Genomic DNA, 20,213 nt, shown 5'->3' with positions numbered 1-20,213 from the left:
CCGGCACTCATACCATACAAAGTATGGCCTCAGAGATCAAAACGAAAGCAAATTGGTAATCTATAAGGCTTTATTTCGATCGCAACTTTATGCCTCAGAGATTTGTACTTGAAAATGCTGATCTTGGAGGCACGGCTCAACTGTGGGGGATCGTATCGACATCCCGATCATCTAACATTTCGGTTCCTGTATACCCTCGCTGTGCAGCTATTGCCGCCATTCTGTCACATGTGTGTGCGGTACAGCGTTTTGCTGAATTCTGCGCGCGTTTATATTTATTTTGAGACTTGCTTTATTTTACGTCCAGCTGTCTCACAAGATCTGAAGTTAAATGGCACCAACGGTGCCCTCACAGCCAGTGCCAAAGGCCGCACCAACGAAACGCGGCAGATATACAACGCTAACCATGGCAAAGAAAGCAGCCATCATTCAGCAAATGCTCAGTAGTCGTCCGCAAGTCGAAGTTGCTCGAGAGTCAACATTTCGAAGCAAACCATATCGGACTACATGAACAATAAGGACAAGATTTTAGGCGCGACAGAGACATCATCCGGAAGTGAACAAAAGAGGGTGCGCCAAGGTGTTCATCCGCAGTTAGAAGAAGCATTGAGCATTTGGCTTAACGCTACCGTCGCTCAACGGGTTCCCGTTTCCAGCCACCTCTTGAAGCAAAAGGCCGAAACATTGGCACTTCGCCTTGGCATTGACGGATTTAAGTTCAGCGATGGCTGGCTCCGGAACTTTTAAAAAGCGGTACGACCTCGCTTTCCAAACAATGTGCGGTGAGAGCGGTGCCGTGGATAGCACACTGGTAGCGAACTACCGCAGTGGAAAGTTGGTGGAGCTGCTTCGGCGCTACTTTGCAGACGACACCTTCAACCTCGATGAAACCGGGCCTTTCTATTATAAGCTACTACCAGAGAAGACACTCGCCCGTTCTGGAGAACCTTGCCACGGAGGTAAACTCAGCAAGGAACGAGTCACTGTCGTCGGCTGCAACGCTTTTGGCACGGAAAAGCTCCCGCTGCTGGTAATCGGGAAATCGAAAAACCCTCAATGTTTTAAGGGTAAGAAAATTTGCCTGTCTGGTGCGAAGCCAATACGAAGGCGTAGGTCACGCAGAAGCTGTTCGAAGAGTATGTCAGAAAATTGGACCGAAAGTTTGAATTGCAAAAGCGCAAGCTTCTTTTGTTCGTAGATAACTGTACTGCCCATGCGCCGATCAGCTGTCTGAAAGCCATCGAGCTAGAATACCTGCCGCCGAATACGACCAGTATTCTGCAACCTATGGACCAAGGTATCATCAAGAATTTGAAGGTGCTGTATCGTTCATGCCTGCTGCAGCGCGTGTTGCTCTGCTTAGAGAGCCAGATAAAATACAACGATGATTTGATGTCAGCCGTGAGCTTGCTTGCCGATACCTGGAAGGCAGTGTCAGCAGGCACGATCAGCAACTGTTTCCGGCACGCAGGATTTACGTTGCGTAGTAAACTTGACATCGCCGACACTACAGCCGAAGAACAGATACCGCGTCAGGCTCAGGTTCGTTACAAGCGGGCTCGACGGTACAACGAATCTCTAGAGACTGCTAAAAAACATGCGTTATTTTGAAAAGCATTGCAGCGCGACTACCGTAATTACTCGAATCTAACGCGCACCTTTTTTCCGGTTAGGCGAGTTCATAAATCGCATGCGCGTTAGAATCGAGTACAAACAAAAAAATTACGGTCAATCTATTGCCATCGCTAATCCAAAATGGCTGCCCCCTACGTGCGTCGGCATGGTGCGTCGGCTATTTCTGCCTATGTGTTTACCATGTGCGGCACTTCGTACGTGTGCTGAGGAGTTCGTCATCTAGTAGTGCATTAGCATCGACGGCGTGGAATGGCCGACTCCAAAAACTCGAGTGCACCACGATGCCGCTTTTAAAAGAAAAGTCATCGCGTGTGCAGAAACGGACGGAAATCGGGCCGCATCGCGGTCGTTCGGAGTTCACGAAACGTGCGTGCGGGACCGGCGGAAACAAAAGCAGAAGATTTTCGACAGCAAAGCTTTACGCAAAGGCTTCAGTGGACCACTGCAGGGTCGGTTTCCGCAAACTGAAGAGCTGCTCGGCGAGTATGTGATTGAGCAGTAAGCGGCACAGCGACCCCTGACGACAGAACTGCTCCAAGTGCAGGCTATGCAGTTAGCCTTAAAAAAAGGGCTTATGCGGAGCCAGTTTAAAGCGAGCAGGTGCTGGCTAACTAACTTTATGAAGAGGAAAGGCTTTTCCCTCCGAAGGGGAACATGCATATGCGAAAAGTTTTGCGGAGGAGTACGATGAAAAGCTTCACAGTTTTCAGAGGTTCGTCCTAAACTTGCGGCGCAACAACGGCTACCTGCTTGGGCAAATCGGGAATGCCGATCAGACGCCTCTTTACTTCGACATGCCTGGCACCACAACTGTCGAGAAGAAGGGGGCGAAGCAAGTTCGCGTGCTGACATCGGTCCACGGTAAAACTACAGTGACGGCAATGCTCTGTTACACGTCAGATGGGCATTAGCTTTGCCCGTACATCATATTTAAATGGAAGACAATCCCGAAAGGAATCGTTTTTTCGAGTGGTGTGATCGTGCGGGCCAGCAAAAAAAAAAATTGGTGCGCGTTGCAATCGATGTCTTACGTTTTTTTTTTTTTTTTCGCGGTGGAAATCGGGTGCGCGTTACAATCGAGGGCGCGGTAGAATCGAGTAAATACGGTATACGGAATTCACACAAAAGACCTCAATACAACCAAGTAACTTGCTTGCTTGTGCTGGGTATACATCCACGAACGCATTATTTTCCAGTAAGTCCCAAAACAAACATGAAATACAGTTAAACCTGCTTATAATGAACCTCCATATAACGAATTCCTATATATAACGAATTTTTTCTATTCCCCGCCGTTGCTCCATAGAAGCACGTGTATTTGTGACCTCTATGTAACAAAGTAACAGCGGGAGACAACTTTGATATAACGAATTTTCCTCACAGATCTAAGAATTTTGCTCCGCATTTCGATACAGGCATGCATCTTCCGCAGCTGCTCCGCCGCTGACGAACGGGGCACCAGGCGAGAGCAAGCGCTCGTTATTGCGCGCCGGTGAGCGTAATGCGGGCAGGCGGGACTACACACCACGAGCCGGCGTTGCCGCCACCCGCCACTCTCATTGCCGCGGGCACACGTAGTGCGCGCAGGTGTGCCCTTCCCAAACGCGTTAAACCAAAATAAAATAAAAATAAATCAAAACCAAATCGTTTTCCGCGGTACTCATGTCTGTGTTGTTCGCTCTTCATTTCCGACAACGTGCGCGTGTGCATGGGTAAAGGTAAAGTGCTTTTAAAGCACTTTACCCTTAAAGGGTAAAGTGCTTTAAAGCACTTTACCCTTTAGCAAGCGCGCCAGTGATCGCGACCACCCTTAAAATCCAAGTTCATTATTGCTACTCAAGCGATCCCTCCATCCCCCCCTCCCTGCGTTGTTTCACGCTTGTTCAAGACAGGTGGTTTACTTTGAACATTCTATGGCAGTGTTAACACATGGGAAATGTTATCTTATGCCCTTTCCAGGCAATAGGGATGGGCCGACTCATTTGCTTGCGCTTTTCCCCGCTGGTGAAAGTTACTATGTGCGGGGGCATGTTATCAATCTGAACTTGTTTAGGAACATGGCGGCGACAGCGAAAACCCGCTGAGTGTGTCTATATAATTGCTATCACAATAATAACACAGTTTTTTTTACTGCAAAGTAAGTGTTTTGGGTTAGCTCTGCCTTCAGGCCCCCTTTTGTTTCATTTGCACGTTCTTGAAATTTTTGCACCGAACCTGTATATAAAGAAATCCTCCTTATAACGAATTTTTCTGAGATTTCATCAATTTTGTTATATCTAGGTATAACTGTATTACAGAACGTGGGAAAGTTTATTTCAGCAACAGGGTGGTATTTTCTCGTTGAGTGCCACACAACTGCTGCAAGACATGCCATTGAGTGTGTGCACTTTGAAGTGCGCACAGTGCTTTATGCACTTTGAAGCATCGGTGTCAGATACAAATTTTTTGCATTGGTTTCTGCACATTATTTCAACATTGTGTTCCCTTTTGCCGTTCTTATCCCACTTCCTTTATCACGACAAATGGTTTGGACTTTATTTGTCAACAGTTTAGCCAACATGCACCCTTCAGCATCACACTGCGTGTAATGTTGTAACATTACAGAAGCATTTACAGGTAATCCTTGGTGACTGCATCCCAATGGTTGCTTGCATTGCATTTCGAACTGTCCCTGCATTCCTTTTATGCTGTTTCTTGAGCTCGTCCTGAACATACAACCACCAAGCTAAAGTATACAAAACAACCACGCAACAAGCGTGCAGACATACACGCGCGACAAAACGAAGGCAAGGAGGCAAAACCTGGTGGCCTGACGCAAAAAACAAGAACAGGCAATGGTGATGCTGATCGGGCTGTTGCACATTTCATTAGAGCAAGCGCATAGGGAACGCAGACAATCTCATGATGATAGTAGCATGCACGAAGCTGGCCACTGTTTCCACTGCTGCAAACAGCCTTTTAAATTCACTATTCATTATTTTGAACTCTAAAGAAGATACAATGGCTACAGATTTGATATGTTATTCTGAAATGTTCGGTATTCTGAAATTCATAGCAGTGAAATATTTTTGCATTAGTCCAATGAACATCTGAATGGGGATTTTCATAACACTCGCTAATCTGAAAAAAAAAAAAAAACATCAATCTGAAGTCCACTATAACAAAATTCGATTTATCGAATCACTTCACGAAATGAATTCTGTGCCTCATGGATATACGGCTGCAAAAAAAATTTGCAGTATCCATCACGTATGAGCAAAATTTTGAGATTCAAAGCCTGCTTTAAATGCTATCTCTTTACTTCTGCGCCAGCCAGCGTTGACTGCTACGCAGAGAGGACATGAAGAAGGGTCAATAAGCCGATAGTTCTTCAGTGAACATCATGAATGAGCAGATTTTCTATTTGTTTTTCTTCGAACGCGACACTCACTTTAAGTGCAATCGTGAGTTCAGGCACGTAGTGGCAGCCTGTGTCAACAGCGACAACTAAGCAGCTCACAACGCTCAAGTGACCCAATGGCCATAAACTTCGGGCTTATGGTGCCATCATTTGGGTTCACTGCAAGATTTTTCATAAGAAGAGGCAGCGATTTCTAGATAACCTTGAGAATTTATGGTAAATTCTTGGCCTTGTGCTGCACTATAACATTTGGCTCACATTCTCTCAGGAGTCTCGGCTACCTATTAGCAGCGTTTTCTGACCATAAAAGGTGTTGCAAAGTCCATTTTTAAATACAGGATTTGTGATTTGGACACAAATGTCGTGAAGAAAAAGAAAACCGGCAGCAGTGGCCAGAGTGCCTTGGTGGTTGGGTGTTTGCACTGAAGCCTTGAAGCCCAAGTAAGGGCAACAAAAGCACCACACTTGCCTTGGTGTCCATCAGAGTAGAACTGAAGGGTTGGCGGGACACCTGGAAACAGGCTACGCCGGAAGGGCGAGTACAGTCTGTCGCGTTCTGCATCACCCTCCTTGTGCTGCTGCTGCTGAGCTGCACCTACGAATGAAAACACACCAATTTTACAAAGCAAAACAAACAATAGCACCAGTGAGCGGCTGCTGTCATGTCACACCATTCACTCTGTGCAAATCAAATGAAAGAAGATAAACAGAAAAAAGAAAAGCTACAGAAGAAGTAGAAAAATATTAGCAACAAAGTCAACTGCTGATTTACTGGAGGCCCAATCTTTCCAATACAGTTTCGAATTCGCATACTCTTGAGGTCCTGTCACAAGACTCATTTAAAGGGGCCCTGCAACACTTTTTCAGCATGGTCAGAATACACTGCCGATCAGTAGTAGAGGCTTCCGAGAACACATGAGCCAAATATTATAGCGCAGCACGTGGCCTGAAATTCGCAATAAATTATCAAAGTCAGCTAAAAATTGCTTTCTCTTCCCTTGAAAAATCACGAAATATGCCCAAAAACCACATGTAGATGACCAATATATCAGCCATTCGCTGATTTGAACATGGCGCACTCGGTTGTTACAGAAATCGCCGCCAAAGGCCTTCACTTGTCCACACGTACACGTGCCACCGCATATCTGATGGGGAAAAAAAGTGCTCAAGGTCACAAGACGCGCGTGACGTCTTTTGTTTGCCCCTCCTATCCCTGCCTGCTTGGCTTACAGCGCTTTCGTTGGAACAAGAAAAGAGAGAATGCGATTACAGCGTGCGACAAATCTGTGTAACTCCGCTCGTGCTGGACGAATTCTTAAAATTTTTGCGGCGTTGAACTTGTGAGGCAATGTGCTTTTTCACAAATCAATTCCATGGTTACTCAAAAAAGTGTTCCAGGGACCCTTTATGTCAATATGCACAAACATCTAAAGTTTTACCAAACTCATGACACCTAGAGAATCTGAAAAATCGGACGTTCACTGTGCTAGAGTCGCTGAATGCCAAACTTTTCTGAGAATCACAGAACAGAGACAGCCACACAAACAGTGAAAGCACATGATCAACTTCCTAGGTGTCGTATGTCTAAACACCTAACTTTGTCCTCCCATTAACACTAAACAACCTCGCTTAACACTAAGTGCTTGTTAACTATCCGTGCGTTTAACAAGTGCAGGAAACTGACAATCCGACACTGCATACTCACCCATGTCAGATAGGGACCTCTTCGTTGGTCGTGACTGGTGACCACCGGTTTCTTCAGGTGATCTGCATCCCGGTGAAGAAGTTTAGCAAGAGCGACAATGTGTGCAGTAAGTACAGCCTGACACTATCACAGAGTCGATTCGGCCAACACTTGGCTAAGCTGCTTAGCCAAAATTTCAGTTTCTGAATGAAATGATCTTTTTAAACCACTGAAAAAATCATAAAAAAAATTTAAAGAAGCTATAGTAGTTTCCCAGTAAATTTAAACACTCCATACCTACCTTTACCCGCAGTACAAAAAAAAAAAAACTAAATGTCCTGCCAAGCAGATAGGCATCATAATGAAAAAAGCAAAATTAAGACACTTCACAACTTATGCTAAGATCAAGTTGAGACTGTTAACTGTTACTCAGAATTCAAGGTTGACAGTTCCAGTGATAGGAGTGACTTTTTACTTTTTAGAGCATACTTTGGAGCAGGAACCCTTCTGCGTTGTAGCCGCCATAAGTACTTTTCGAGCAGAAAAAAACGATAGTCTGGACCAGCTATTGCTGTTTTTGGAGCAGATACTAAATTTGCAAAACATTATTTGGAGTTCCGGGAATTGTCGAAGCCTCTTGTAAATATTATTATTTAGTATGAAATATATTAAACAAAAAATAATCAACATAAATTTCATGAAGCAAGCAACGGAGGGTTGTCAAAATTGGGCTGTGAAATTAGATACAATACAAAATACTAGTGCTTGTAGCAGAAATCAAATCAAACTGGAAAAGCTGAGCACCACATTTTAGAAGTAACCACAGTCTCATATATCTGTTGCCTAATAAGCAATATACATATTCAGTATAAAATAAAAGCAATCCTGCTTATTTTCACATTTCACCACACTAGCCTGCATGCCTGAATCAGAAAAAGAAACGAAAAAACAGCCAAATGGGCAATACATTTATCACGCTGGTTCTTGAGCTGGAATCAACACAAAATCGTGCAGCTAGCTCTGTTTTATCGGACTATTATCACACCAGTGTAACCGAACTGAAGTCATGTCTTCATCTTCAAACCCTTGAACAGCGCCGCAAAACTCCAAGATTATGTCTTTTCCATAAGTTTTATCACCTTCCCCATCAACAGGCCAATATCGAACTTTTGCATCGTTCATCCCATCTTGACCACCCAGAAGCAGTTTATCCCCCAGCAGCCTGCACTAACGCCCACACCAAACCATTTTTTGTTCAGACTGCAAAGAACTGGAATCGTCTTCCTGCCGACGTAGAACACCACTTCAGTAATACATCCTTCAAGGCACCAATAGAAACCACCATGTCCTAGTTATAGTATATACCCACCTCTCATGTATGAGCCCTCATGGGGCATTTGAGGTACTAATAAATAAACAAATAAAACGCCATTATTGTTTCACACTAGGAGCTCACTGTGATGACAGTACACAAATTTTTTTCAATTTTTTTAGGACTTACGAGTCAGTCAGAACAGTAAAAGTTTTCCATTCTCTCTCAGTGTAATTTCGGAGCAGGTTTGGAGCAATTACTAAAGAAAATTACCGTTTAGACCAGTTTGGAGCAGCACTCACATCACTGCAGTTCTGTCCTGCTACTTCAGTGTTTCAGGTAGCCGGAACTGAGTAGACACAACGTGCACTCACGTATCGGATGGCAGCGGGGCAGCACCGTCCAGCGACGAGGACGAAGAGGATGAAGGCAGTGAAGCTGGCGACACCAGGCTGTTGGGGTCGTCAGGGGGTGTGAGCGGAGGAGAGGAAGAGGCAGTGCGCCGAGCACAGCCGGGCGAGGGCACCTCACAGCAACAGCAGAAGATGGCCGCCTGGCTGTCCTCAAGCATGTGGTACAGCGTTGACCCCCGTGGTGGCGGCTGCACCCGCGTCACCATCCCTACAAAACGGTTGTACTTCAGAAATGGGCGACAAGACGTTGCACATCAACTCCGGGTACACCAAACATGACCAGAGGAGAAGTGGTTGGCGTCGCCCATAAGGCAGTGCAAAAGAATAAATTATACACTAATAACACTCACTGTTGGGCTTAGTTGGTATATTGCATCAAGAAATGTACAGTTGGTAGTCTAGCAGTTCCCCTGTGTCCCATTCCTGTGTATGTTAAATTTTACGGCTGGGTTTATTTTCTTAACAAAAAGTTATATGCACTCCATAATAATCAGAGCAAAAAGGTACGAAGAAACAGAAAAGTATGACTATGAGAACTACCATTTAGATATTTGAACATAGGTTCACTGCAGTTAAGTAGCACTAGGGTAATGCATTGGGATCCAAGGACTGATTATCAAACTTGAAAAAGATGGGGCTGGGGCGTGGTAGGGGAAAGGAGAGGTCTCATCAAGATAATGTCCCATCTTTAATACCAGAGTCAAGAAAATTTCCAAGTCCAAATAAAATATTCAATATGTGTTGTCTGATTCAAGTTTGCGGAGAGCGTTGACAGCGAATGCCAAACAAATAAAAAATGTCCTTTTTGCTATTTGTTTCAAATTATGCCAGTACTCCTTCACTATTTTTCCTTTTGGCGTCTTATGCATGGTTTCCATACCTCTATATTTCTATAATACAGAAATTGTTTCTAATGTTAACAAAGCCCTACTTCATGAATACTAACAATATATTGTGATCTACAAAAATATTAGTAATTCATGCTTGGAAAAAAATGCATATTTTATTATATAGCAATGTTACGTGAAATTTGCTGAATCATACTGTCTATCATTACCATTGCAGCTATACCTAGGGTTAACACACCTTTATGAAATGATGGTTTAACTTCCTTTTTTTTTTTTTTTGACATCTGCAACCACGCAAGGCAGGTCGTTCACACCCCTGCAACTTCCTTATTACAGCACTTATTCACAAAGTTCTTTGGCAGCATGGTCACATCATACAAGTGCACAGTCATTTCTCCATTGGAAATTCTGGACTACGAGGTTGTTACTGGCACTTTGAAAAATGTTTGTCGACAACCAAGTGTCTTTGAGCTTTATATGCAATTACAAAAATTAAAACGACAGACTTCTTTAACATCGGGTATGCAAGGTAACAAAAGCCAAACAAACAAAGACTACAACTTCTTTGTGTGCACTAGCTGCTTTCGCATAACAAATTAATCACCGTCATGTCGGTGTCTATCACACACCCCGACTGCCGCGGTCTCTACAGCCGCTTTTGAACTAGGCACCTGCCGAGTCTGAAAAAAAAAAAAAAACATGGTAGACAAAGCACAAAGTAGAGCACTACCATTGCTGCTCTTGCTCCAAAATGGAGGTTGTTGCACATATCACGGCACCCCAAGCCTCGTCAAAGTGACGGTTGTCGCAACATCTTGCCCAATCCATCAAAGTTATCCGACATTTGAAAAAAGCGCTCACCATAAGTATTGTACCGGACCACCTGCTTCGGACACAAGGCAACAGCAGACGACGCACACCTGACACAAAACTGCTCCTCGCGTCGCCACAAATTAGGGCGGGGGAAACAGCCACAAAAGACAACGCTCTTACCAAAGCAGCGCTAGTAGACGTCTAAAATCGCCAATACTTCGGCACAGACGGAATCTGCACATCTATCAAAAGAACGAAAGACGACATAGTAGTTGTTTTCGGCGCCAGCAATTTTACGGCATTTAAATATGGCGCTACGCTGAACCTTCGGTGGCAGTCGAGCGTGGTAACATCAAAGACACCATGTAAGTACGATACGAGACTGAAGTGACATTTCACTCACAAAGCCACACAACCGACTTGAATGGGGAAATAACCTGCCGACTATTCGAGGCTTCTGCGGCGTTCACGAAAGCAGACGTCGTTCACCAGAAAAAGGTTCCCGAAGAGGACGAATGATGGAGGGTAAAAAAAAAGTAAAAAAAAAAAAACATCTGAGCTGCGCGCCAGTCGGGATGTAACTGAGCTCAGCGCGCAGTGGTCTCGCGTCTCATCTTTCACGCAAGGAAGCCTAACCCAGTGTTTCGCGCATCCGCCAAGCAGAATTCGTTGCTAATGGCTTTTTCCGGGTGCGTGGAAAACATCCACAGCACCCAGATAAGACGAAACATTCGAAGCGAACACGCGACATTACTGTAGGGCCATGCCGCGCCAGTGAATCTACAAAACGCGAATGAATGAATTTGTCAGCTACGGTAAATGGCGCTAAGCCGCCAGACAGCAATTTAAACAACTGCTGTTGCAGGCCACCGCAAAACTGATGCCATTATCGAGGCATTAATTCTGTTGGAGGCCATTACCTACCAATTTATGGCTAATGAAATAGGATATGGGTCCATACCTTCTCAATCCTTCTGAACACGCGCTTGGAAGGAATGGATTGTCTTGGCTTTCATTCCTTGTGGCTCGCAATGCCGTCACCGCTAACTTCTGGCTCGCTTTATTTAAAATTATATTTACGCTAAAAAACAACAAAATTTCCACTAAACTAGGTGCTTATTAGTAAAATAATTTGGTTTGAACCCCATAATTATGATTGTTTGGTACGTGTAGAGGAGCTATTTAGAAAACTTTTTGTCGTCTTTTGGTAGTCGTTTTGTTTTTCGGGCAGCAACAGTGTAGTACGCGCGACGCGAATTGCGAAAAATGGCGACGTCAAAAAGTGCGAATACCTACAATCGGCTCAATTGGGAAGAAGCCGAATTCCCCATCCTCTGCCAGACATGCTTGGGCGATAACCCGTACGTACGCATGACCAAAGAGCGGTTCGGCAAGGAGTGCAAAATATGCTCGCGCCCTTTCACCGTATTCCGGTGGTGTCCCGGCGGCCGGATGCGCTTCAAGAAGACCGAAGTCTGTCAGACGTGCAGCAAGCTGAAGAACGTGTGCCAGACGTGCCTGCTGGACCTGGACTACGGCTTGCCGGTGCAGGTGCGCGACAATGCGCTCAGCCTGCGGGATGACATGCCCAAGTCGGACGTCAACAAGGAGTACTACTCGCAGAACATGGAGCGCGCCGTGGCTGATGGCGACCCCAGCCAACCGTACGGGGCCCTCGCCAAGGCGCAGAGCCCCAGCGACCTTCTGATGAAGCTGGCGCGTACCACGCCTTACTACAAGCGCAACAGGCCACACATCTGCAGCTTCTGGGTGAAAGGCGAGTGTAAGAGAGGCGAGGAGTGCCCGTACCGGCACGAGAAACCCACGGACCCGGACGATCCGTTGGCCGACCAGAACATCCGCGACCGCTACTATGGCGTGAACGACCCCGTGGCCGACAAACTGCTGCGTCGGGCAGCCGCCATGCCCAAACTAGAGCCTCCGGAGGACACTTCTATCACCACGCTGTACGTCGGCAATTTGGGCGACCGGCTAACGGAGAAGGACTTGCGCGACCACTTCTACCAGTACGGAGAGATCCGTGGCGTGACCATGCTGGCGAGGCAGCAGTGCGCCTTCGTCCAGTTCACCAACCGCGTCAGTGCCGAGCTGGCCGCCGACAAAACGTTCAACAAGCTCATCCTCGGCGGCCGCAGACTCGTCATCAAGTGGGGGCGCCCGCTGGCGCGCCAGGTGACACCCTCGGGGCCCGAAGGCGCCGAAGGTAGACCCCCGGGACCGCCGCTCGAGCCTGTTCCGGGCCTACCGGGCGCCCTGCCGCTACCACCCGACGAGCTGGCCAACAACTACTTCAACCTGGCCCCGCTTCACCCGCCTCCAGTCCCGTTCCCGCCACCACCCCCGCCGCCCACGGCGTTCCTCGTACCCCCGGGCGAGGCTGTGCTATCCCCGCCACTACCGCCTCCCCCTGGACTCGCGCCCCCGGGAACCGTGCCCCCGCCGCTGCCACTCATGCGCGCCCTCATTCACTACCCGTCTCAGGATCCCCAGCGTCTGGGCAGCAGGGGGAAACCTTAGTTGCACAGCACGGCTTTTTTGTTTTGCATTCCTCGGTTCGCGCCAGTGGCAGCGACGAGAATAAAAATAAACTTCGCGAATGTGAAGCCTTGTGCGTGCAGCCAGAGCAAGTGTATGTGCTTACTGAACTGGTAGGGTTTGAGCTAAAGTGGTCATGTGCCCTGTCAGTGCAGTTGTGCAGCCTTGGTTACCACAGTTTGGGGTGTTGCTTCTCTTTGTTTTATTTCTTGTAGTTCATTGGTTGAAATGAATACACCTGATAACAGTGCCGTTTCTACAAAATCTGCTGTTATGCCTGTTTGCATGATGTGATTGTGCTTGTAAGACATTACAGTTAGTGCACGGAGCCCTCCAACCTGTCCCCTGGGTTTCTTGTTTGTGCTTATGGTGCACAATTTCACAGCAGTATCGCACTGTTGTACACACTGCAGTGTGGTTTCCCTATCACAGTGTTGTTCCTTTAAAACAGGAACAAAAGTTCGTTCCTCATTCCTACTCAATTTCGGAAAGAGTTCCTGTTACAAGTTCTTTTAATGCAAAAGGAATTCATTACAGTTACATTTTCAAAATTTAAATGTGTCGTTTAATTAATGTTACATTTGATTTTTTAGTAAATAAGGCACAACTTCGCCGCAAAGGCGAAGCAATGAACGCAATAGCAACAAATTGAAAGTCACGCGCAGAATAGCAAGCAGAACGAAACGTGCCCAGTGTTCCTCACGCACAAATAACGCACGAAACGTACTCACAGGTACAGATAAACGCAAATAAGCTTCTTAGTCGTTACTTTGGTGTGCCTGAAAAGGGCACACTTTTCGCAAACAAAGGCTGTGCAACGATGGCAGTGACCTTTGTGCGCTCCGTAACTACAACAGAATTGTTCCAGTGCAAGCCTAACTGCCAGCCAAGACGCATGATCCTCCCCACCAGGAGATAAGAGGGCGTGAGAGATGTCCACTTTCCTCCTCTTCGCGGGTCAAAGTACGTATGAGAGATGAGAGCTGCCGTGCGCTTATTGCGCCATCTTGCTGATAATGCTAAAAACTATCGTTTCCCCCTCGAGATGCCCGACAACAGCGGTAAGTGGTTTATATAAATAGCTTGCTGTTCAATGTTGAAGGTACCCCTCGTTGGCTCAGTGGTTAACACCTCGCATTCAAGACGCAGAGATCCCATGTTCGATTCCGCGTGCAAATGTCTTTTTTCTGGATTTTTTTTCTTGGATTTTCATATATATATATATATATATATATATATATATATATATATATATATATATATATATATACGTAGATACCTATACATATACGGTGCATGACATTGACGCTGGCAGCAAAATCCATCCGAGAGTGTCAATATAATTGCTATCGCAATAAAATGTAGTGTCAAATCCTGAAGCAAAATAAAGTGAGCAACTTGAAGCTCACATTGAACTATATATATGAATTTGATGTTGGTTACAGCAGGTTATACGTAGGTGTAAAGAATCTAAATAAATGCTTTGAGAATAATTAACTTTTAGAGGCCGCCGGCTGTACTATTAGCATGTCTAACTGCAACTTTCGTAGTCATCAATTTCAAGTCCCACACATGCGGCACTTTCCAAGTCGGTCTGCAAAGGTGCAGTCACAATACTGTGCTTCAGATATTCAAATAGAAATTGCCGCGCATGCACCCAATTTAATTTAATCTTTTGCTGAACAAACCGCAATGAAAGGGACAACAAGTAGGCATTTAATGAGTGCTCTTTTCATATTGTGGTGTGTAGAAAATAATGTCCAGGATACATATTTTCGACTTAGCGAAGTCCCTGTTTTGCAGTCGGCCAGGGTAGTTCTCTGTTTTTCTCTCTCCGTCTAGCTTTCTTCTCTTTCTTTCTCTCTTTTTTCTCCTTATGTTTTTTTTTCACTTTCTCTTTAGTCCAGTAATGGAAGTGCTGCTCCAATTTCTCCCAACTGCTCCAAAAGAGAAATGCTGCTCCATGATACTCCAAAGTGCAATATTTGCTAGTAACTACTCCAAACCTGCTCCGAAAGGATGTTGGCAAACTAAAAAGAATGAAGTTGAACTATGGGACCATCTCGTAAGCTTAAGCAAAACCAATGGCAAGCTGTATACACTGTCATCCTTAGTATGCTAGTCAGGGGCATAAATCCAGAAAAATACCAAGGGGCAACACATATTTGGCCGTAATGTCCAATTCATATTTTTAATATGGGTTGTATTTTTATTTACATAGAAATTAAATCACACTTTCAATAAAATTTTTGGTGGCAGATCGAATTGCATTGTTCTATCCAGTCTCTTTTTTTTTATTTTCACAGCTCACACAGCTGAGGGGAATTTAACACAGGTATGCATGAAGATAAAAAGCCTTTTAAAAAGTTTATTACGCTATGCTTTACTGTTAACTCAATTATATCATGTGCTAAACCTAAATTTCACCAGGAAAGTCCGAACCCTCTTCACTCCCCCCCACCCCACCCATGGTTTATGCCTACTGCTCGTATACCAGCTGCATACTAGCGTACGGCATGTTTGATAATAAATATAAATATTTATTAGATACTTAAGTGATTTTTTGTACTTTAGGAGTCGTTAGGCAAATGCAACTGCTCCGAAAACACCAATGGAAACTCTGAGCTATAGCATATTTTTCTGCTCCGAAGACACTTAAGGCTGATCCAAAGCACCATTTTTTCATGCTTCAGAATCTTCTCCAAAAAGTAAAATGTCGCTTCCATCACTGTTGGTCGTTCTCCAGCCTTCTTTCTTTCCGTCCCTTGTCTTTGTCTCGTTTCGTAATCATTTTCTCTTCTTCCTCCTTACTACTCTTCCATCCCCCGCTTTATATACTGTAGAAAGCTACGCTATGCTCTGGAAGCATGCGGGCATGTTCCAGAGAGACGCATAGATAACTTCCTCAACACCCCAATTCATTAAGATGGTCACTCAGCTAAAAGATATGTACGAGAAAACGGAAAGGCGGTCAGAGTTGTATTTGCATAGGTGAGGTGCTTATCTTTACCGCTGTTGTAGTGTTTCATTGGAAAATGCCGTTACTTTATATACTCAATCGGCAGGTGGGTTCTAATTCTTTTGTGCGATGCGTTTGTCGTTGGACTGCAATGCTAGCAGCATCAACATCTCGGTTCTTTGTATTAAATGGGGTCAAAATGTCGTTCATACCTGTAATGAATAAATAACATGAAAGAAAAAAAAACTGGGTCGCCAAATGGTTACGACGCTCGCCTTCGTTTCGTGGATAGGTGGTTTCGAATGTCGTTTCGCGGAGAATTTTTTTACTTCACTCTCTCTCTCTACTGGTTCTCTCAGCCACAGATGTTATTGCATAATACATCGGAAAAATTGGCGCACCTATTCCGGAAGCAAAGAAGATGAAATGGCAATAGTGATTGTTGGCCGAGTTGGTACTTGCTTAATGACATGCTTTGGCCGCACATAACACACACACAAAGTAAAGGAACACTCAACCTCGATTGTGCTTGTCCTTGAGTGTTCCTTTGCTTTGTGTGTGTGTGATATTTGCGGCCAAAGCCTGTCATTAACAAAGATGGAGTGGGCTTGTGCGGGCTCATGGTGATGGCAATTTTCTTTCTACGATAGGAGGCATAGCAGCTCTGCTGTAAAAAGTTAATTGTTCCTTCCGTAGGCGGTCGGTCTTGACGCCACGCGCTTCTCTGCTTCTTCGGCGGCCTCCTTAGAAGTGAAAAGTAGGATGCGGGTTAGTCACGGGGCATTTCTGCGCCTCGTGTGGTAGGCCGTCCGCACTGTTCTGCGTTATTTGCTGCATGTGTGCGCATGCCTGTTGAATATCGTGGTACGTTTCAACAAGAACTGTTGTTGCCTCGTTAACATAACAAGTTTATTGTTACACTGTCACTGATCCCGTTCTCTAGAGGAACAAGTTCTTGGGAACGTTTCGTACAACACTGCGGTATTGCAAATAACCTTTGGCAGTGTGGACCGTCGAACACATTACTCTTGCCTCTTTGTCAATTTTTGCTAAGCGTAACAGTAGGGTATCTGTATACATGGTTGAAAAACTTTATAGAAAGTCATGCATTCGGTAGTCACTGGATAATTTTCATGGTACTATTGAGTGTTTCCACATTGGTGCAGGTTTTCCATACACCTTTTACATTTTTCTGTGCTGCTCTTTGATGTTCTTGCTAGATTTGGTAGAAATTCTAAGTTCTGCGTGGTGATCCAAGATCGCCAGAACAATAGCTCCAAAGATATACGAGGCTTGTGAAGATATTACCGAAGTGTTACACGCCTCTCGTAGCAGTCAAAAGGCACGCGTGCCGAGGCTCGATGGAAAAAACGTTTAGCCTTCACTAAACTGCTTTTTCTGAGGTACTTCAAATAAAAGAGCATACTGGTGCACACTTGAAGGTGCTTTCCTTCATGGTCTGTGTCGCATAACTTGGAGTGTAGCACTAATGGACATATGGCATGACAGATTAGCGTTGCGTATTCACTGCTTCTGTTTTGTCGTATACTATGCTGCAATTCATGCGGTACTTTATGCAATGTAACAGCGAAACTCCAGATTTAAGCCCACCAGCGACAATGGTCTAGTGATTTTGGTGCCCATAGGGATGACTCTTCTATCATAGCCTGTGTTAGTCCCACTATACCTCTCTTTAGTGCCTCAAATTCCTTTCATACCTGTCACTCAAATTCATCCTTAATGAAAGCTTGAAAGAGCACCAGATGTGCCTATATCTATAGTGTGGTAGCCTGTAATTTGCTTTAATTCTTCCAATATATACGATTGGAAAACCACTTAAGTTAGTGGGACCCCTGTGAGTGAAAATCACTAATAAAACCATATGGAAGCAAGCTTGTTGATTTGATATGATGTCTGCGAATCAGTGATAAAAATGGGGATACTAAGAATAACAGTATTTATGATGTGACGTTGGTTTCTTATGTTCATAGTAACCTCTAGAAACAAGTCGGGACACCTCTCTCCGTTGTTACTTCAAGCGACTGCCATTCCTAAAACGAGTGGCTGTATTTGCCCCGTGTTGTAGAACACTGGATGGTTGAGATTTCTGGAGCCCTCCACCATGGCCTCTACTACAGTCTCTCTCGTAATTGCATCTTTGTTTCACTATGCAAAACCTTACATATTTTCAATACCATTATTGAATTTAAGCTCATTGTTCATCAAAAGGGGGAAACAGTAACACGCCTTACGCAGCAGAATCAGCAGGTATTCAAGGTCAGACTTCGTTGACGCAAATTTACAAAAGGGGCCTCTTTGGAAACAAGCCAAAGTTAGACTGATAGAACGAGCAGAGCACAGCCACAAATTTTTTTTCAAGAGGTGGGGGTGGGAGGCTCAACCATATTTGATGTATGTGTGTGTGTGAAGTTGTATGTGTGCATGCATATATACACAAGGAAAATTGAAAAAATTTCTGGGCGGGCTTAGACCCCCCCCCCCCCTCCACTTGGAACCAGTGATGTTAAGTATCTGCTTTATAGCTTCAAACTGTTGGTGGAACTGTAATGGTCTTGTCACCAAGCTCTTGTGTTGGTCGTTTATACCACTGCATATTAACCACTGTCACGTGGGCACCCCTAAACCCCCTCCGACCGAATTCATAAACTTGGCTATTATGCCTGAGAGATTTATTCAGTGCTTATAATTGTCCTTGTTCGAAGGAAGTCAAATTGAATTTTCTCGCTAAAAGTAATTGGTCGTAATCCTCAAAGTCTCATTTCAGTGAACCTGAGTATCAAAAAAAGAAATAAACAGGCTATACATGCAGAATCATTCCTGTCAACTCTGTAATGATCTCTTGGAAACATGAAAATTGTTAAGTTGCATATTTCACTTGTAACATGCATTATTAAAAACTGATTGATTGCATATATTCCAAGTTGCCATCATTTTTTAATTGGTTCGTCCTTACGCACTGCTTTGCCTGCATTTGTGCAGCTCTGTCCATGCTTCTTGTAACGGTTTTTGTGCAAATCATTGTAAAACAATTTTAAGGCAATATTGTCGGCAATTAAAGCGGTGAGCTATGCAGACACTGTGCACCTCAGAGGAGTCAGTTATGTCAGGACGCTTAAGCCCCTTCCCTATGTTTCATGAGTGGCAACATTTTGTTCTAACGACACATAGACTTTTCACAAACTGCCAAATTTCAATCTTAGCATGGACAGGCTTATTGTATGTAGTACATCACTATGTACAGTTAGTCTTGTTATGCATCCACCCCTTTCCTTCGGGTGAATGGAAACCTTAGTGCAGATACTTGTTTCAATGAGATGATTCAAAACAGCTCTTTGCTTTCATTTCACTTTTTTAAGAGCTCTAAAAAAAATATGTTTAGCACAGTACATCTTCAGTTAATGTAAGAGGCAGTGTCTTGCAGGCCGTGCATATGGAGCCTTTCTTTCTTTAATCATAGCTCATAAATTGCCATGTCACATAGCCAGCACTTCGATAGTGTACTATTCTACAGCTGTACAAGCAGTTTACTCATGTCCTCATGACGTGGAACTTACCCATGAAAACTCTCTGCATTATTAGTAATTAACCATAACCAAGTTACAGCAAAATCTACATAAATTTCAGAATGCTTGCACTTTTATTAAACTGATTTAAATACAGTTATCTGAGAAATTTGAATTTTCAGGAGTTAATATTACATAACTAGGTGCAAGGCCTCAACCAATGAAGTTAACTGTAGTCGGATACAACTGAAAAAGTATGGAGATGCCTTGTGCAAATGACCGAAGCATGCCAGCTGATTGCCTCGGTGGACGAAGATATAGTACTGCTCATGCACTCTGCAATTTTCTCCAAAGGTGGGGGCCCCACCAGTCAGGCCCATGGCGTCAGCCTGAAGTGCACACCTATTGATGCTGGCTTGTGCATTTGTCTTTGAGGAGGAAATACTACAAACTTTTGAAGTTGTATTCAACTGTAGTAGAAATAGAGCAGCTTGGTTGTGTTGTGGCTGCTCAACTTTTTTATTTTGTCTGAGTTTCAATCTGTGTTTTAGTCTATAAGTTTCACCTGCTAGTTCACTCCACCATTCATCATGAATTAAAGCAGTATTTCCTTTTTACACACAAACTTTAAAAACTGTAGCTAATGCAAGTATGAGATCGGATGAATTTCTAACACAGAAACAATATCTATTAACATTATACAACCTTTGAAAATGATTTACTCCTTGCAGAGTCATCTTGGCGCACACTTTCACTCTTGGTTACTGAAAAAAAGCAGAAAGACGACGAAAGCAAGTGCGAACGAGTGGCTAGCTTGCTCGCTTGTTCTCGGGGTGTGGCCAAGAATCAAGTAGCCGTTGTTGGTCTATTTGGTCTATCATCGTTACTTACACTGCAGTAGTTGTTTGATAAGTGTTTTTGTGCCATTCAGACCAGACAACATGCCCTTTTCTTCGCCTGGGCCAGGGCTTTCCTTTTGTCTGCTTCCACGGATTCGAAGCAGGTGCCAGTGCATCTTTTCTTGCGCAACGGCATATCATCTGTTCTAGTGGCTTTAGTCCCGACCAAT

General features: G+C 44.4%; 2 protein-coding genes across 5 annotated transcripts in view; one reads left to right on the top strand and one right to left on the bottom strand.

Moving 5' to 3' along the window:
• Positions 1-11,189, bottom strand: part of LOC119178459 (tubulin monoglutamylase TTLL4) — a 116,700-nt gene extending 105,511 nt beyond the window's left edge. For 2 of the 4 annotated variants that reach the window (XM_037429665.2, XM_037429666.2), the window contains exons 1-4: positions 11,067-11,188; positions 8,406-8,652; positions 6,741-6,802; positions 5,505-5,630 (exon numbers count right to left, since the gene is read on the bottom strand). In XM_037429665.2, coding sequence (XP_037285562.2) covers positions 5,505-5,630; positions 6,741-6,802; positions 8,406-8,650 — 433 coding nt within the window. In that variant the 5' untranslated portion in view covers positions 8,651-8,652; positions 11,067-11,188. The other 2 variants (XR_005110709.2, XM_075886417.1) reach the window with 2 other exon arrangements.
• A 144-nt stretch (positions 11,190-11,333) lies between these two features.
• LOC119178458 (pre-mRNA-splicing factor RBM22) lies at positions 11,334-13,290 on the top strand. The gene has a single exon (XM_037429664.2). It carries the CDS (start codon positions 11,372-11,374, stop codon positions 12,641-12,643), a length of 1,272 nt encoding a protein of 423 aa, XP_037285561.2. The 5' UTR covers positions 11,334-11,371; the 3' UTR covers positions 12,644-13,290.
• The last annotated feature ends 6,923 nt before the right edge of the window (positions 13,291-20,213 follow it).

The sequence above is a fragment of the Rhipicephalus microplus genome, chromosome 1 (genome assembly GCF_043290135.1).
Source record: "Rhipicephalus microplus isolate Deutch F79 chromosome 1, USDA_Rmic, whole genome shotgun sequence".
Classification (NCBI taxonomy): Eukaryota; Metazoa; Arthropoda; class Arachnida; order Ixodida; family Ixodidae; genus Rhipicephalus; species Rhipicephalus microplus.
The sequence above is the reverse complement of the archived record's forward strand: the minus strand, read 5'-3'. Positions and strand labels throughout refer to the sequence as shown.

Excerpts from the sequence above, each read along its gene's own strand:
- LOC119178458 (XM_037429664.2), top strand. The coding sequence starts at position 11,372 with ATGGCGACGTCAAAAAGTGCGAATACCTACAATCGGCTCAATTGGGAA.